The following is an 18,655-nucleotide window of genomic DNA, read 5'->3' as shown; positions in this document are numbered from 1 at the left end:
ATTCATAATTGTAAAATTTAAAATTTCAACTTGATCAAATCTATAAGCACTTGAAAATCTTGAAAATAAATTGTCCAAATAGCTAGTTACAAGATGCATAATTTTTCGATGATATTTTTCGATGATATGTTGGAGGGTTTTCCAACACTTACTTTCTATAGCATTTTTTAGATGCAACTTATTTCACTAATATACGTAGATCCATGAACACTTGAATTTAAATTAAACACTCCAAAAAATGTGTCACAAGATAAATGCTTTTTGCGGATTTCAATCTTTTCCCTTTTTGGAGGGATTTCTGAAGCATGTTTTAGACAGGCCTATCATTAGAAGTAGGGGGATTTGGACGGTCAGATGACGTTGCAGGCATGATCCTTGCCACACATGAATGGCTCTTATAGAAATCAACTTTAAATGCATGTGAAGAATCGATTGCCATGTGATTCTCTTCATCCACTCTGCTTGAAAACTCAGAAGGGAGGGAGATGAAAAAATCCGATATTAATCAAACGTTATCCTTTGTACAGGACTTTTGGTTCCCTCATTGAGATGCTCCCGAGTTAAAACATCAGGAAGAGAATTTTGGTCGCCAAAAATGTACTCAACTTAAAAGTTGCAAAAGTTGCAGGGAGAGAAAATCAACTTTTCTAAAATTTGACATGGAAATTTATTTAGGTCACAATCATCCTGTGCTGAAATAAAACTTTCAACTTAATATCAAAAATGATTATTATTTTTCTCCCTCGAAAAAGAAGTATAACAACAAGTACATTAAACAATTTAAAAATAGGGAGGCCTCAGATTGTATCTCAATTACAGAGAAATTGATTGATTTCAATGTTTCACATGATGGGTTTCATCATTCTGCAGATATAGGAAGATAACTCTTAAAACATACACACTTAAACAGACTAGGGAGAGAATAGAAAGAAAGGTCATCCCTCTCACACACATACAGGCGAACATGCACGCACACAGAGAGAGGGAGAGAGAGCACGCGCGTGCACACACACACAATGAGAGAGAGAGAGAGACAGAGAGAGAGAGAGAGAGGGAGGGAGGGGAGGGGCACATGATAAAGAAAGCAAGGTCCCTGCTTAGTAAGGGGCACATGATAAAGAAGCAAGGTCCCTGCTTAGTAAATTATTGGGATTATATAATTAACCATGTCCAAGCATGTCCAAAGAGTGTCGCTTAACAGTGTCCCCTTCACTGTTACCACAGAGTCAGCTAAAACATTAGCCCTTACCATGGCTGTTGCCCAAAAGCCTTAGCCACATATATCCATTTCCTAATATAAACACCACCATTCCCCTAACCACATGATTCCCCCTCTCTCTCTCTCTCTAAAACCTTGACAACCACTTTCGCAACACCATCTAAATTCTAACCCTAAAACCCAGACTTCAGCACCATTACTTATCATTATTGTGACAGTCCTATAACATAACTGAGCTTTGGCAGATACTGGTAACGAGTAAATTAAGGGGAGGCCCACACAAAGTATGAGCAACGAGCCCCCCATACTGTGGTCCAATTCCCACAGCCAAAGAAGAAGCTCCCATGTTTTGGGCCTGGCTTCTTCGCCATTATCTTGCTACTCATAACACCACAATAGCAATAAGTGGTGGTGCCTGCCGCCTTGTGGAGTGGGCCAGTGGGCTCGGTCCAGGGGGCCAGGTTTGACTGCTTGGCTAATATAGTGGGCCTCTGTTGGTTGTTGTTAAGGTGGTAAGGTCCAATGAGCCTGTCTGGGCTTTGGAGCAGAGCCCCCACAATGGATTCCTGGGGCCCATGGGGTGGCATTGCTAGGTCAGCGATGCGCCAGGTCAGTGAGTTGGTGATGGAGAAGCGGAAGCCACGAGACATAAGGTGGGAGAGGAGGCGGGCGGTGTTGCGGGCATCGTCGAGGCCACAGTGGGCACGCCCCTCCCACTCCAGGCCTGCTCGCTGAACTGCCTCCTTGAGGTTGCAACGCACATCCCCAAACACCTCATGGAAGGGAACCTTCAGGTTGATCCACCTGGTAGAGCAACATGATTGAGAGTGTGAGTGGGGGTTCATTAATTCTTCACCATTCTTTCTCTCTATAATCCATAGAATAAATGACTCTCTCTCTCTCTCTCTCTCACACACACACACACATCCACATCCATAGCATACATGACTCTCTCTCCCACATATATCTTTCTCTATCATCCAAGGAATAAGTTCACTCTCTCCAATGGATAGATAATCCCCTTTCCAAAAAGACCCCAAATTTTCAGGATTGGCCACCAAGACCAGTTGTTACCAAGCCCTTATTTTCATAAAATGCTTCAAGAATGAAGTGTCAAACATTATTGGTTTTTCAAAAAATTCCTGCAAAAAACCAATCTGTTAAATGAAGATAAAAGAAGAGAGGGCTTTTAAGTCTTGTGTATATGATGGCCTTCAATAATTTCTGAAAATACTTCAGTAATATTTAATTTTTTGAAAAGGGAAAATATTCCAATAATATATATATATATATATATTTTGATAATGTTAACATAATATTCCAATAATATTTTAAGAAAGAGTAATAAAACAATCCAATGGAGAGTAGGAAAACTAGTCCATCGAAGTCATGACCCCTTGATCAAATGAGGGAAGGTGATAGAGAGAACGGGACCTACCATTGGCATCATGTCGTGTTTTGGCAGGTCATTAACCCAATGGATTATTGTTTTCATAGTCCAGAAACATGATGATGATTAGAAGAATGGAGGAACATGATCCATTTACCCGACTCCAAATAATTGGGATGAGGCTTGGATGATTGTTTGTGGACTCATGATGAGTCCACAAACAACAGCATGCCTTCCAATACTTTCATATCTATGCAAAATGAAAGTCTACAAAGAATCATACAATTCATCATCATCACCATCCCAGGCTTATCCCAACTATGAGATACATTGGTTCAAGATTCATGATAGAGATGTGGCATCCTTTCTCATCCGGGTAATGGCGGAGTTACTACAATCATACACTTACTACAAACAAAATGCTTACTGCAATAATTACCTATTAAAATAAGGAGGTTTCCTTATCCTCTTGAACCTGCACTCTGACTCTAACATCACCTTGCAATCCCAGTTAGACCATGTCACAACTGCAAAGTTCGTATGCTTGATCCCCTTGTCTTCCAGCCATTTATCATGCATAAGTAAAGCTTCGCCCAAAGGAACACCTCTGTCCACCTGAATTCAGACTTGATTAGAATTCAGCAGGACGAGGATTAATCAATATTTGCAGGTACAAAAGGCATGAGGTATATCCAAAGGCCCATCGCAAAATAGCACCAATAGCCAGAAGATACAACAAGCCAAGTCATAAGCCCAAAAGGAAACTTAGATAAGTATCCAAATACTTTGTTTAGTTACAATGAGTCTGACTACTTTCAAATGCCATAAGATCAGTTGCATATAGTGGTCAAGGACAAAAGTCTTTAAACATGCTCGTGGCTAAACCACCTGGCTAGGTGATGGCTCTAATTGACCAACATAGAACTACAATATAACAAAGCACGCCCCTTGGAAGGAGCATACAAAATGATAAAAAGTTAAGCATCAAAGATATGTAGACATGTGCAGAAGCATATGAAAACATGAGCGCACACACACACACATACATTGCACAAGCATTATATTGAGATGCATTGTAATAAAGAGTTTCCCATGAGGAAGCTAAGATGAGATAAAACATGAATACATGATTACAAGTCATAAATTTGACTAGAGGGTATACGGTATGTAACCTAAATAACCCCTGCAACATGACAATAGAATAAACCCCATCTTTGCAGAACTCTGGGAGAGGAAGCAGGCATTGACAAAGAGACAACTGTCCCAGAGGAATCACCTAAAGATCACCAAAGACCCGTAGATCCCGAGAGTGCAGACCCTATTCTTCAGGGTTCCAACAACTAATCTAAAAGAGAGTTCCCATCTAATCAGTTTTAGAACAACATTCCCCGAAACAGAAGGAAGCTTGACTGCTAAAAGCATTCATATGATGGGAAAATTGCAATCAATGTACCATAGCAGGAAGTATAATCCCAACCATAAATTACAATATTGGTGAATCTCATCATATTTTGGCCTTCATCCTAGGTCAGAAACAAGGCAGGTACGACCACCAACTTCTATTTCTCCTGATATACTTTTTCGTTTTTGGGTGAATAAAAGGGAGTATTCCTGGTGGGGTTTGAACCCATATAATTGAATAGAAGGCATAAATCAACAAGTATTCAAAATTAAAATATTTTAATTTGGAATGAGATTCATATGAAATTCGGGTAATTGTCATTCCTAAGAGTTTTTCTTTAAGAAAATAAGTTAAGATTTTGTATTTGGCTGGAATTCTGTCCCGAATCAACTCTTGGCTTCAAGCCTCAGCCCTAGCAATTGTAACTCTGCCCAAACAGTGAACCCATCGGTGGGAGAGTGTGCTGCTAAAAAAGCATCTCAGTTGGCAGCATGAGATAGCAAGATAGGCTATACCTGGTGTAGGAACCATGTTACTGGCAACACTTGAGAGGAAATCCAATGGCTTCCAAGGAAGAGGATGAAAGTTGGTTTTGTAGCTCTTGCTATAGTGTTGGCTAAGGGTCAAAGTCTATCAGTATAGATCAGTTCTTGTTTTGAAACTGTTAACGGTGTTGTATTAAGATAAAAGGAGAACTACAGAGTGAATGAGGGGGGAGGGGGATAGAGACCACCCACTAGACCGGGGGTTCTATACCAAAAAATAGGCTAACACAGAGTGGTGGATACAAAAAATGGGGATAACCCCGTACATATGCACAAGAAGGCCAAAAAGCTGTGGGGGTATGGGCCACAGAACTTATAACAAAGAAAAATACAATGCTCCACAGGAAGTAACAGGAGGGTTATCCAAAAATCAGGGGGTGCTTGAAAGGGCTCCTTGCTTAGCCAGGGTGTCCACTTGGGCGTTTGATTTCCGCCAGGTATGCCACCATAACGACGATATCCCTGCAAAGGTGAGCAATCTCGTCAAAAATAGGGGCGAGGTACCAGGGACAAGGTGAGGAGCCTGAGGCCCAGGAGATGACATTTAGTATAGACCAGTTTTTGTTCCTGTAAAGTACAAACCATCTGAAGGTTTGAACAATGATCAGTCTCACATTATGATAACACATATGATCCAACTAGTTTCACCAAGCTATCATCAGCCGTCCCTAGATTCGCAACCAGTGAACATAAAAGCCTGGAATTTCATGAAACCACTGAGAATCTACATCACATTCTTGTGACCTTAAGAATGAATAACGATTCTGCAAGGTGAATGCAGTGACTCAATATAGATCTTAAGCAACTCTGGACAGTACCCTCAAGAGGTCAGCTAGGCATCCCAGAGAAAGCAACAACTGTAAAACAAATAAAAAATTGTAAAAATATCTATTTCATCTATTTCTTGTAAGCTAATTCCATTTTTTAATCAAATCTCACTAGATAAAAAGGAGAAAAGAAAGACAATCACATTTATCTAACAAGTTATGATCTGAAAAGCAAATTGAACAGTGTATGCTGAAAATATTTTTTACCGAGGTAACCATCAAATGCTCTCTATAAATGGCCACATTGTCCAGCACAAATCAGAAAATCAGAACTAGCAAATGCGACTAAAGCTTCCCATACAGTGATGACTGGGCCAAGGTTCATAAATAATATCACAATTCAAACAACCTTAGACTAATTAAATTGAGTGACTAAAATTCTTCATAACAACTTTTCTAGTTAAGCACTTGAAAAACCATTATCAGCATTTTTTGCAGCTTAAAAGATATACAAAGAAAAAGACAAACAATATTTAAAATTCATCAGCAACAAATTCCAAAACATAATGAAACACATGCAGAAATAAAAGTTGCATATCTAGGTGAAAATGACTGAAATTACTACACTATCCAAAATCAATTTCATCTGGTCAAAGACCAAATGTCAATCTCTCCAGGAGCATAATCTACAGTTACTCCAAAAGAATGATCGAATTCCCAAAGATGCCTAAAAATAAGAACCCGAGTAGCATTTTAACACCAGTCCTATACAAGGGGATAGGAAGGACTGAAAAACCCAAACATATCAGTTCTATCAAAACTCAGGCAAATAAAAAGATAAAGAAATTCTTAGTTTGTTTCAGGGTATTCCAGGCAAATAATGAATAAGCAGGGCAATAGGCACTCACCTGAATCTGCTGAATACCAGTGAGTTCCTTGCAGAAATCAGTCAAATGATGATGATATATAGGCTTCACATATGTTTGAAAAGAGCCTTCTAATTGCCCAGTTACACTATTTACCAGCACTGATGGGAACTCAATAATTTCTTGAGGATGAGGATTCTTCTCTCTATCACAAGTTGCCTCAAAGTCTATAACAACGAAATACTGGAACTCCTGAAACTGAACTTCAGGACGGAAGCATTGAGAATGCATCTTATAGGGCAGGTAGTGAAACCTGCTTTCCACAGGATACGAGTATTCCCTGCCCATCTGATAATAATGTCCCTCCTGTATAGCATGCCACTGGTTTTGCTGCACCTTTTGGAAGTCATAGTTCAAGGCTGTCCAGGTACTGAAGTCTTGCTGGTACATAGGCCTGTGGTAACCTTCACTGTAAGGAGAGTAAGTTCCAGTATATAGTGAATGGTCAAATTCAAGAACCCCATTGGAATTAACATTTATTTCATCCTTCAGACCAGGGCACCCTTCCACTCCATTTCCACTGACTTGTAACTTGTAATCATAAGGCCTGCTATGCAGAAAGATAAAGGATTCCTCATGGTTCCTTTGCATCTTTCCTGCAACGAAAATCAGAAATTTGAAACAAAGATTACATGAAGATTCTTGAAAGAAAAGATTACATGAAGAACAAACCCAAGAGGAAGTATTTTTTGATACTATAGCACACTCGTAGACCATTGGAATCATCACAGTCCATCATTTCATTGAAGGGGTGATTATCCGAATGGATTTACGGTTTTCCCGAAACCCAAAACCTCCTGGTTCGGGTGGAATCTGGTGCAACGATGCAAAATTCAAATATATACAAGGCTTAGCCGATTTAACAAAAGATGACCCAAGTACTCTGCTATCCAGAAATGAAAAGGCATTTTTTGGCATGCAAATTACAAAAGTTCCCGCAATAAAATAATCACACAGATCTTTTCAGTGGTTCCAGTCCAGTAAATGGAAGATTTTAAATTACAATACTCAAATTACAAGAACAAGCATTTAGAGTAGGGAAAGCTTTCTATGTTCCCCTTACAACATAGAAGTTCTATCCTCCCCCTTATCCAACCGTCCATTTTTTAATGGAGGCTAAGATTGCCCCAATCACAATGTCACGTCTCTACACTGTTTTATTTTTAATTTTTTTTTCTAGAAACTGTTTTGACACCAAATTTTGGATGTCCATTCCTCTATTAAACTCGCACTAACAAAAAATATAAAAAAATATTTTCAGTAAAATAAAATGACCAAGATACCCCTGAAAGTTTCAAAGGGTATTTTGGTGTTTATATTTTATCGAAAACTTATTGTTAATATTTTTTATAGGTGCGCCCCAATAAAAAGATGGCATTTACCAAATTTCATATTCAGAAAATTTGTATTAAAAAAACTAAAATGAAAATACTTTGAGACGTTGGATCTAAGATCAAACGGTGAGTGGCTCTCTTGATAAAAAATGGACAGCTGGATGGTAGGGGGAGGATAGAACTTCTATGTTGTAGGGGGAACATAGAAAGCTTTCCCTTTAGAGTATTGCCAATTAAAGTATTTAAAATAAAAATAAAACATTTAGAGCACAAATAACATTTGTTTCTTCCTATAATACAAACTATATGGGGGTTTGTATCCTGATGAAAATTTATAAATTAATCAAGAGCAGGCTGTTCCATAAATAGAGTTCCTAGGGACATCCAAGCAACCAACTACCCCAAATGTGGTCAATACATTGCCAGTCCAAGATGTAACCTCTATTTCAGGAGAACATTCCCCCTTGGACACTGGCCTCTGCACTCTGCCCGTAGAGTGGAAGCAAGAGCTTTTGGCTACACTAAAGATTGACTGATCATTCAATCCAGTCAAATTAGACATCAGCTAACAATGCTTGAGGCCTAACGATGAGATACTTGGTTTTAAAGAAAGAGAGATCCAAGGTTTAAACCTCCCACACACAAATTTAGCTAAACTACCCAAAAGACAATCGGGCCCTAGATCCAAGAAAAGACAACATAATCCTGGCAATGGGTTGTTGCTTGGTAGAGAAGTCTCCAACTAATTCAAGCTGCATAGTTTCTTAGGGCATCCTCCAAAATGATGTAAAAAACTCAGCTATACAATAACGACAATAATTAATATACAGTCATAGGAAATTTTGGCTAAGGGAATTCTCATAAACCCTGGACCTTAGGGCCCACACTAGCATGTTGAACCATAGGACACACCAAGTCCATACCCCATATCAGCAACAGGAATATCCCCCAAAATATTCCTCAAATATTCCCAACCATTTTAAGGAAAATCAAAACCAAAAATAAGGAAAAAGGCGAAAATAATATGGTCAAAGATCTCAAAATCACATCAGAAAGCTGCCAAACAGCATCCCTCGCCACATCGAATTTTGGGGGGGCCGGTAGGTCCCTTGATGCATATCGTGCTGTGCAGGGCACCAAGCCCAACGAGTATCATGCCGCACAACTCGGACAACCCAGATTTAATTAGAGACCCCAACCTCCTGATTTGGGGAATTTTCGTCTAGGCCACTTCTCATTGATTTCAGGGACCTTTGGCCAGACCAAACACTAACCAAGCCTCCAGTTTCAGTCCAATGAAGCCCCCAAACCCCCTGCAAAACCCAGGAAAATGTAGGAGATGAACATTCCTCCCACTGCAAAAGCCCTTGCAAAGGATTCCTAGGAATCTCTACCCGGAGTATGAGAAAATTTCCTGATCGGCAACCTTGAAGGAGAAAGGAGCAGAGACTCGTCCCTTCTGTCTAATCTGCATGTTGGGCCTGAGGGCCTGGCTTCCCAAGTATTTGTACTCACTCTCTTTGCTTTATTTCTCTATTTCCTCTTTATTCTGTTTTCCGACTTCAAAGGCCTATCAAAACCTCTTTTCGCGCATTCTTACTAATTCCCAAAACTTCTCTTTGGTTTTAAACAAATCTGAGATGGTCTCTATCGAAGCCAATTTCCCATTGATTGAAACTTGATGGGAGCCATCCCTATTGACTTTTCAAGATAACAAGTTTTTGCACAAATCAGGACAGACTAACTTTGGTTGGTCTGTTTCATCCCAGATTTTGCGTGTAAACAGTTTGCGCCCATTGTGGGGCTTACTTTGAGAATTTTGAAAATAAAATTTCAGAAAAAACATCTTGAAGCTCTTTTCAGAAAATTTTGCAATAAAAAATTTGACAGAAAAATAAAAAATTTTGGTCCACAATTTATGCTCATTCGACTATGGAGCACTTCTGGAGAATTTTTGAAATAGTTTATTTATTTCGAAAATTTTTCAAGTGATGTCTTCTACAAATATCCTTTTACGATTTCAACAATGTGGAAGGTTCCAGGATATCAAAATTTCTCAATATTTCAAACAATTCTGAGGACTTTAATTTGGTGGACTTTAATTTGGTGGCTTGCGATTTATCCTTTAGCTCTGTCCAAGTTTCAAAAGTTTTATGTTTCACACAATCCCGGGATGCGCAGCGTGTTATGCATTGCGGATAAACATTACTCAACTTGACATGCATTGTGCACTTTAAATGTCTTCTAGTTTTGATAAGTCACTTCACCGGATGTTGTTTATCATCTTTATAACTGGAACCTCCCATGATCCCCTACAAAAAGGGCCTCAAGGCCAGTCTTCCTCAATCCTCACCCTAGTATCCCTGATTTTGGTTCTTTTTTTCTGAGAGAAATTCACTATATTATATTCATAAGCATAGGGTTACAAGATGATGTGACCAAAGTCGTCACACAAAGACAGCCCGCAAAGGGCGAACAGAAGATAAACCTTCTGCTGAGAAAAGAAAAGTGCAAGAGTAAGGAAGATAGGCCTAAGACGGGGCATTGAGGAGAGCCCCTTCTTTGGCCAGGCTATCTGCCGCGGAATTAGCTTCCTGAAATGCATGCTGCCACGAGATCCTAAAGTTACTTGATAAAGCCATGGCCTCATCGAAAATGTTATCTAGGCGCCAAGACCTGATGAGTGGCTGGAAGCCCAACGAATAATGTTTTTGGCATCCCCTTCCACCACTATATTGTGGTTCTAGGAGGGATCAAGCTTTCGAAGACCTTCTAGGAGAACCAGCGCCTCTGCTAGAATGGAGTGCGCAACCCCAACGGGAAGAGAGTAGGACAGCAGGGTGCTGTCATCGAACGGAGTAGTCCCTCAATACCTGAGGGGCCCTGGGTTACTCAAAGAACACACATCAAAGTTAAGCTTCATTGTTCCCGCTTCAGGTGGTTTCCACCACGAGGCCCGCGAGGTTTAGAGGCTAGATAAGAGTAAAAGGTTGGACCAGTTGCTATGGAAGTCGGAGGAGGGCGAGAACTTGAAAAGAGAGTGATTAGATGCTCAGAAAGAAACCAAATTCCTGGTTTTCTATGCCAGCTGGTTGGCTGAAGGCCTCGCTCCCCGAAAGATCTTATTATTTCTCTTGATCCACAAACCCCAGATGGTGGCCGAGAGCGTGGCTTTCCACAGAAGCCTACCTGACTTGGGCCAAGGGATAGAGGGGGAAGTACTCAATAGGTAAGGGATATTGGAGGGGGTAACCCAAACCCAATCAAACAGATTCAAGGTAGACCTCCAAACTGCAAGGGAGAAATCACAATGGAGGAGAAGGTGAGAGTTGGTTTCCTTCTCCTCCAAACAAGGTTGCATCGGTTCCGGAGCTGAATCCCTCTTCTCTGGAGCTGGTCCATGGTCAGTAAATGTTCGTGCAAGGCTAACCAGCAGAAAACTTATATTCTAGGAGGGATGAACTTGGTTCTTGTCTCCCAAAATTTTCCTTCCCTCTTTTCTTTCCATGGCTTTCTGAAGAGCAATTCAGCTCTATTTGAGGGTCATGGTCAGGAACTTTCTGACCTTGTGACTGTTAAACTGGAATCTCAGGAGGTCCACCACTTTAATGTTGAAGAGATGGCAGAGAATCCCAATGACATCTCTGATGAGGACTTTGACCACTTAAAACCATTCTTCAGGTGACTGGGGGTGTAATGATTCTAATTGAAGCACAATGGATTTCACCATTGCTCAAACTATTGGCCTTACCAAGATTAAGGATCTCTTCATGAGTTAGGTCAGGGTTGAGGACCTTGGAGAACAAGTGTGCAACTTAGACTTTACGGACACACTGAAGAATGTGCAGTTGCACAATAAAGACGAAGAAATTTTCAAACTTCGAAAAGATCTCCATGCTGACCACTTAAGCGCCAAGAAATTTTGAATGCTCACCAGCCTTAGGTTTTGCATAGGGTTTTGTTTTATTGCTTTTTATCAGTCCTGTTCTGCCCAGAAGTTCTTGTGCGGAGGAATAAGGCTTAGATGTAGTATACTCCACTGAAATGGTTTCCTTCTTCCCTTTTTCAATGTGGAGTTAGCGGATTTCTTCTCCCTTTTTTGTTTTTTAATATGTAATAATCTCCACTGAAGTGGAGTTTTAATGAATGAATAAATTTACCCTCTTGTTGACCTTTTGTGATCTCTTGTGAAATTTTATTTATCTGGTACAAGTGACTTCTAGATATCTTCTTTGGTTTGGCACAATGGTTCTTAGGTTCAACTTCCACATCCTAGGTTTAGCCATAGTGTGCAGTGCGACACGTGTAGGGCATTGCCCCAAATCAGAAGGTTGGAGCCCCGAATCAAAGTTAGGCTGTCCAAATCACACAGCATGAGATGCGTTGGGCTTGGTGCACTGCATGGTGCAATATGCGTCACAAAACCTATTGGCCACCAAAATTTGCTACATGGCCAAAGAAGCAGTTTGGCAGCTTCTCTGCTATTTCAAGATCAGATCTTTGACTAGATTATTTTCAGCGTTCTCTTTATTTTCAGTTTTGATTTTCCTAAAAATGGTTGTTGGGCATTTTGAGGAATATTTTGGGGATACTCCTAAGGCTGGACTCTGAGGGGGTGTGGACTTTAGTTTTGGTGTGTCCATAAGACATTATCCTAAAGTTGCTTGTTGATTGCTTTCAACCGTCTGGATGCGTTCCTTTGTTTATAGATTCACTCTCAAATCCCTAACTTCATGTACCGTACCTAATATGATCTCCCTTCAAAGTATTTACAGTTCTGATGTGAACCCAAATAAGAACACCTTACATTCATAACCCATTAATCTCTAGGAGACTTCCTTTGTAATTATGTCCTATACTTGTTTCTTAAGGGTCTCAGATGCATGGAAACAAATGGTATCAATTGATCACCCCATCACTAAAAATCCTCCAGACCTTTTTGACCATAGTCTTGGCAGTTGGTTTTACTTGGTACTAAAGATTAAGCGCCTCACATGCTATTTTCAAATTGCCAGCAGCATTGCATCAGGCATCTATTTCCTTGTGGGATGTCTTCAAAATTACCCTCCTAGGGGCAACACAGTTGACTGCCAAAATCTTATATTCTGAAAAGAGCATGATATTTTTCAAAAGTATCTGCCATAGATAATTTATGCTATCTTGACTTTATAGATCATAGAATTACCACAAATTTTATGGAAATTTGATTGAGGGCATATATCCCTATATAAGAAAAGGATAAAGACAAATCATGACTTGGGGGAATGGGGGAGAAGAAAACTTGAACAAGAGGAGGTCCTCCCACAAACTTAGCTTCTTGCACATGAGAATATGAAATCGTCTCCCTTTCCCTTCTCTTGAAAACCTCAATGATATAAGCATTCAAAGATGGAAAAAAGATAAAAAAATCCATGATATCAGCTAATTTCCAAGAGTAGTCAACACTCTACAGACTCATCTTATGATGTCAAGTCAATAGCTTCCACTATTGAGGGCCTGGGGAAAAAAGGGGGAAAACCTTCAAGTTTTTTTTAAGGGCCCACGCTTTAGAGCAGTACAACTACCAATAGTCCTTCAAAGTCTTGAGAGTCGTACCATGTTTACCTACAACGAATCCAACCATCCCAAAGTTGCCATCAAAACTGATTTATTTATGTTTCACAAAATTGATTGTAATTGCCAACTCATACTTCAGTACTGGGGCAAGATACTACACCCCACTACAACAACTACACAAATATTTTAATCCTTATATAACTTTTAAACATTAGCATAGAGATATGCAAACTTATTGTAGATGAATTTCCACGAAAATTACACCGTGCAGAGAGAAAAGAATGGTAACTTCATATGCCATTCCCTTTGCCAAACAGAATAGACCCATGAAGTTCCATGTAACAATTCGTTTGCGGTTATTCCGCAAAAGGCATTCTTAAAGACCACAAAACTACTTAATGTATACTAGATTAGCCTCCAATGGAAAAAAATCAATCTTGGGGAACAGTCACAAGTGCTCCCTATGTGTTTCAAACAAGACCCTCTTTAAAAAATAATAATAATAAATAAGTAGTAACATTGATCAATAAATCAAGCATTCTGAATTACCCCCAATGTAAAAAAACAAAACAAACTGAAAACCCAAACTTTTAGAGAGAGAGAGAGAGAGAGAGGAAATTTGTCAACAAGTTCAGATCTTCTTCATGTTTCTTTTCATTGAATCAGGCTCTAGTAATGGCGAATAATGCAGATCCCCCAGAGACTAGAAAAGGGCTAAACATAAAAATTAATAAATCAACCATGATTAAAAACCCACTACACCAAATTCAAATCCATAGCCATCAGATTATCCATACCCATTGGATCAGATCAAACCAACCAGTTGCATGATACAAAAAACTAACCAGTTTTATCCATAAGTTAACCATGAAAAGACACCAAACCAAATACTGCAACATGCGATCTCAATCAAAGAAATCACCGCAAAAAAAGGGGGGAGAAAGAAAAAACCCCACCTCTAAATTATGGTTCAATCATAGCCTTGGGGGTAATTATGATCCTCGAAGAAAAACCCAAGATGCAATTCTGCTTTCTCCCACCTGCTCACAAAAGCACCAATCACATACAAAACGATCATAGCATGTTAGAGAGACAGAGAGAGAGAGGAGAGAGAAAGTACAGAAATAGGGAAATCTAGAGAGAGATATACAGAGAACTTTAGAGAGAGATAGACACAGATTAAGAGAGAGAGAGTTAGAGAGAGATTACATGACGGAGCGAAGCAGGGGTAGAGAGAGAAAGTGAGGGGGGGTGAAATAGGAATACGTGCGCTTTGATGATTCCAAATTTTTGCATCAGAAGATTGCGGGGAATTGAAAGCAGGCAAAGAGAAAGTGGGGCCCACAGGAACTTATTGTTTTCCGTTTATTATCGTTCACGCCTTTTCATTCGGGAATTTATCGGATAATAATAGGAATGCAAAACGTTTTTTTTGTTTTAATGTCTAAATATCTTCAAATTTATCATCTCAATATCGATATATATGGGCATGAAAAAAAATGGTTCATCTTTATATCAATATATATGGACATGAGAAAAAATAGATTTCAAGTTTTAGAATATAATGCATGTTGTAATGCGTTTTGAACGGACAATTTGTCACGTTTTTTCGTGTTTTGATATATTTGTTTGACCTACACTATTTTTTACGTTTGAAAGTTTATAATTAAATATAAAAATATATTTTAAGACTAATACAAAAATTTTCAATATTAAAATCATATTTCTCAACACTATTTGAAAGGGTACTTTACTTTACTTTAATTGTTTAGAACCTTGGCTATATACAGACCAATAAAACTTTAACAATGTATTAAACCAAAAAGATTTTGTGATCCTACATGGGCATATACTGTTTATTTTCTCTCTTGTTGGAAAGTAATCTAGTATTAATTGTAGGATCTCAAATTTTGGCGTCATGAATCAACCTCAAAACCAATATTTCCAAATGACACTCTTTATGCAATTGAAAGAAAATGTCTCAAGATTGAATCGAGACCATCCAATTTTTTGATGCAAGATCAAGTGTTCCAAAAATCAAAACTTAAATTTTTGTAGTATAAAAGTAATCATATAGTGGTCCTAAATAGTTCCTAGGATTTTACGTTAAATTAAAAATAACAAAATATAAAAAACCCTATGAGGTAGGTTTCTGCTTGAGGGAGTAGATGGATAGTATTATCCCGCAGGAGTGTAGTACGCGTGCTCATAATTAATCATTAAAGGGTGCTATTTTACAAAATAAATGAGTTCATCCAATCAACTTTTCTAAACATGTGAAAGAAATGCAAAAAAGGGATGATGTGGATCGTTTAAATATAGACACGGTTTCTATGAGTCCGCCAACTCACATATTTAAATGAGCCCTCTTATCAAAATTTATTGGAAAATTGTTTCATGCGGGGTGGCCCACATTTCTACAATATGCAGTTCCAAGATATAAAGCATCCATCTTAAAGATGGATGCAAATAGGTAGTCCATCTAAAATAATTGAAGCTAACAGTCTAGATGTTTTCTTAATAAACATATTATTTTTAATTTTAAAAATTTATGTATTTTTTCATATTCATGATCTCCATGTTATAGATTGCATGTCTTTAAAAATTAAGTCCAAAAATCCATCTCAAAAATAGATTTTTAAGAGGTGACTCATTTCTACACGGACTCATAGAAATTGTGTCCAAATCTATTTTAAAGAAGGATTTTGTATTCAAAATTTTAAGAAATGAGAATCTCAACACGATAAGTATGAACTTGAAAAAATATTTTTTAAAATAAAAAATTATCATCATTTTGATATCATCGATTTTAAATTTTTGTGGGGCAGCTATTTTCATGTGTGCTAACAAATTGGTAAGAGATAAGCCTTAAAATACATGGTTGGAAGTAATAAAAAAAAATATGGGGATCTATAGTTTCATTGAAAAGTATGATCTATAATAAAGCAAAATAGTGGACCAAAATTAATGTAGCCGGTCCCAAATAATTGAAAAAAGACTATGACGATGTTGACCATAATGAACCGTTTTCATGCATAAGGAGATACTATTGTGGGAGTGATTCCGTGACATACATACTACTCTTCATCTAAAAATGCCATTTCGAATTGTTGCTTTTGCAACGTTTTTAAGCTAATAACTGCCTTGCATAAGGGATGGAGTTGTAAATAGGCCGATTTGGTGTTCGGGTTTGGTTAACCCCAACTAGAGCTCTAGGGGTGGTAATGTACCTAGGACCCAACAAATGGACCCGACCTGTGTCTTGGTATGGGTCCAAAAATTGGATCCGGCGGGTTGGGTCTGGATCCATGTGGAAGCAGGACCTGAAATATGTTTATTAGTTTAATAATATTTTAATAATATTTAATTATGAAAAAAAAAAGCTAACAATAGCTGGACAGCTATAATAAATAGTAATATAAGTGCAATATCAGCCGTCAGATTTTCATCATGTGGTCCAAAATGTAAATCAATATTTTAATTTTAATTTTTTTTATAAATTTAATTAAGATAAAAATTTGGGTGTATATACAAAACACTATTTCACACTATATAAAAATACAAAAAAAATATTTTCAATAATTTAAAATAACCAAATTACCCTCACCATTTTCAAGGGTATTTTGATCATTTTATATTTTAAGAAATATTTTTTTATATATTTTTTAATTGTATGCCCTATTTTTTAATACACACATATAAAATTTTATTATGATTTGATTTCTAAAAAAATTATTAAAATTTATATAGTGATATGCATTCTGAACCATATGATGAAGATCTAACGGCTCTCATTCCACCCATATTACTATTCATGATAGTTGTCAAGCTATTATAAGGTTTACTCCTGTTATTTAAGTAATATTTAAATAAATATAATTATATATATTTAGTTATAATAGTAAAATAATATATATATTATTAGTATTTTTATTTTATTTTATTTATTTATTTATTTATTTTGCGTCAGGTCAAATTTGGGTATGATGACTTCAGGTCCGGGTCCGGCAACCGGTCCATAATATTTTTCAGGTCTAGGTTTGGGTTTGGGTGGACCTGGACCCGACCCATTGCCACCCCTAACGAGCTCGAGTATAGTCAGTAATTTTGGGCTTGTGATGAGCATGGTGTTTCCTTACTCCCTTGGGCCTAATCTAGGTGCGTTTTTTGAGATCTCAAATTTTCGTGATGTAGCCTCTTCAACCTAACAACTAACAGTTTTTTAAATTGTACTATGTATATGCCTAAAAATAGGGAAAAAATTTTGTATAATAAGGTTGACACTTTAAAATGTAGAATTAAGATGCAGCTTCTAAAATCCATTTACAATAATTGTTTTGATGTTAGAAAAACATCTAATAGATTATTTGGACATCGATATGTACACAACAAAAGAGATTTTGAGTCCTAAAAAGGGTACATCATGTAATATATTATTTGAACCGTTCATTTTAAGATTTCACATGTTTATAAGTCCGCATGATTTTAATATTTTTATAATTTAAAATTTTATAATTAGAGATAAAAATAAGTTCTTGCACCTTCAAAAGAATTTTCGGCACCAAAATTGCATCTCAAGACAAAGTTTAGAAGTGCACCTAACTTTGATTGTTTAAGATTGCAAGCTTACACTGAAAATGTGTCATAAAGGGCACCTAGAAAGCTCCAAGGGGGGAGTGAAGAGGGTGAGATTTTAGAGAGAGAAGAGAAGGGAATGTAGAGATGGAGGGTGTTGAGGATTGGGGTTCGTTGTCAAGAGTAGTGATTGATACATGCGCTGAGGCTTATTTGGTGGCTAAAACCAAATTCATTATTGTTGGATCCTTTTCTCCTCTTTCTAAGAGACATTTTTGGTTTGAGTGACTGGGGGGTAGGACTTGGGGTTTGTCGTATTCTCCTAATGTCAAAACCTTTTGGTAGTAATAAGGTGGGGTTTTTTCTTCAATTTGCTTATGCTATTCGAAATAGGTTTTATTGTATTAGAGGTAAGCTCCTTTCTCTTGATCTCTGAAGCCCCTCTGTTCATGCTTATTTTGTTTCTAAAGTTTGCTTCCTTTCTCTTGATCTCTGAAACCCCTCTGTTCATGCTTATTTTGTTTTTAAAGTTGTGTGTGGGTGAGGTTCTAGGGTATTCCTTTTAGTGTTTGAGAGGTTGGCTAATGAATGTGGGATTATTGTGACATTGATTGGCGAAGATTACAGGTTTGTTAGAATTAAACTTTGGAAGCTCTCAAGTGTTGTTATTCCCAATAAGGTACAATTGGATGTTGATGATAAAATCTTATCATTGGTGTCACTGTTGAAGAGGATCTTCTAACTCTTCTTGTGAGACTGAATCCCCTTGGCTGATCAAAAGTACAATGGTTATGGTCTTTTTGATGTTTGGAAAAGTCAGCTTAGGGCTAATCAACACCGAAGGAACCGCCGTTAGAATTCAAATTCAAAATTTTAAAAAAAGTGGGTGCCGGTGGGTTGATTCCCTGGATTGATGGATTGCCAGGTCAAAGGCCAAGATC

The 18,655-nt window shown here is 37.9% G+C and overlaps 1 protein-coding gene across 1 annotated transcript; it reads right to left on the bottom strand.

Moving 5' to 3' along the window:
• Positions 1 to 1,073: 1,073 nt before the first annotated feature.
• LOC18426125 (uncharacterized) lies at positions 1,074 to 14,176 on the bottom strand. The gene is made up of 4 exons (XM_006832791.4): positions 14,096 to 14,176; positions 6,232 to 6,845; positions 3,049 to 3,224; positions 1,074 to 2,023 (listed from the first exon to the last, which is right to left on the bottom strand). The coding sequence occupies exons 2-4, from the start codon at positions 6,838 to 6,840 to the stop codon at positions 1,483 to 1,485; spliced, it is 1,326 nt and encodes a 441-aa protein (XP_006832854.2). The 5' UTR covers positions 6,841 to 6,845; positions 14,096 to 14,176; the 3' UTR covers positions 1,074 to 1,482.
• Between the last annotated feature and the right edge of the window lie 4,479 nt (positions 14,177 to 18,655).

The sequence above is a fragment of the Amborella trichopoda genome, chromosome 1 (genome assembly GCF_054954075.1).
Source record: "Amborella trichopoda isolate Santa Cruz 75 chromosome 1, AtrichopodaSantaCruz75HAP2 v2.0, whole genome shotgun sequence".
Taxonomy (NCBI): Eukaryota; Viridiplantae; Streptophyta; class Magnoliopsida; order Amborellales; family Amborellaceae; genus Amborella; species Amborella trichopoda.
This window is presented reverse-complemented; position numbering and strand designations above follow the sequence as displayed.

What these genes read in the sequence shown, in the direction of transcription:
- LOC18426125 (XM_006832791.4), bottom strand. Translation starts at nt 6,840, where the DNA reads ATGCAAAGGAACCATGAGGAATCCTTTATCTTTCTGCATAGCAGGCCT. An exon ending in CTGGTATTCAGCAGATTCAG is followed by an intron (nt 3,225 to 6,231) that starts GTGAGTGCCTAT and finishes GTCTGAATTCAG; the next exon opens with GTGGACAGAGGTGTTCCTTT. An exon ending in AAACCTCCTTATTTTAATAG is followed by an intron (nt 2,024 to 3,048) that starts GTAATTATTGCA and finishes TTGCTCTACCAG; the next exon opens with GTGGATCAACCTGAAGGTTC.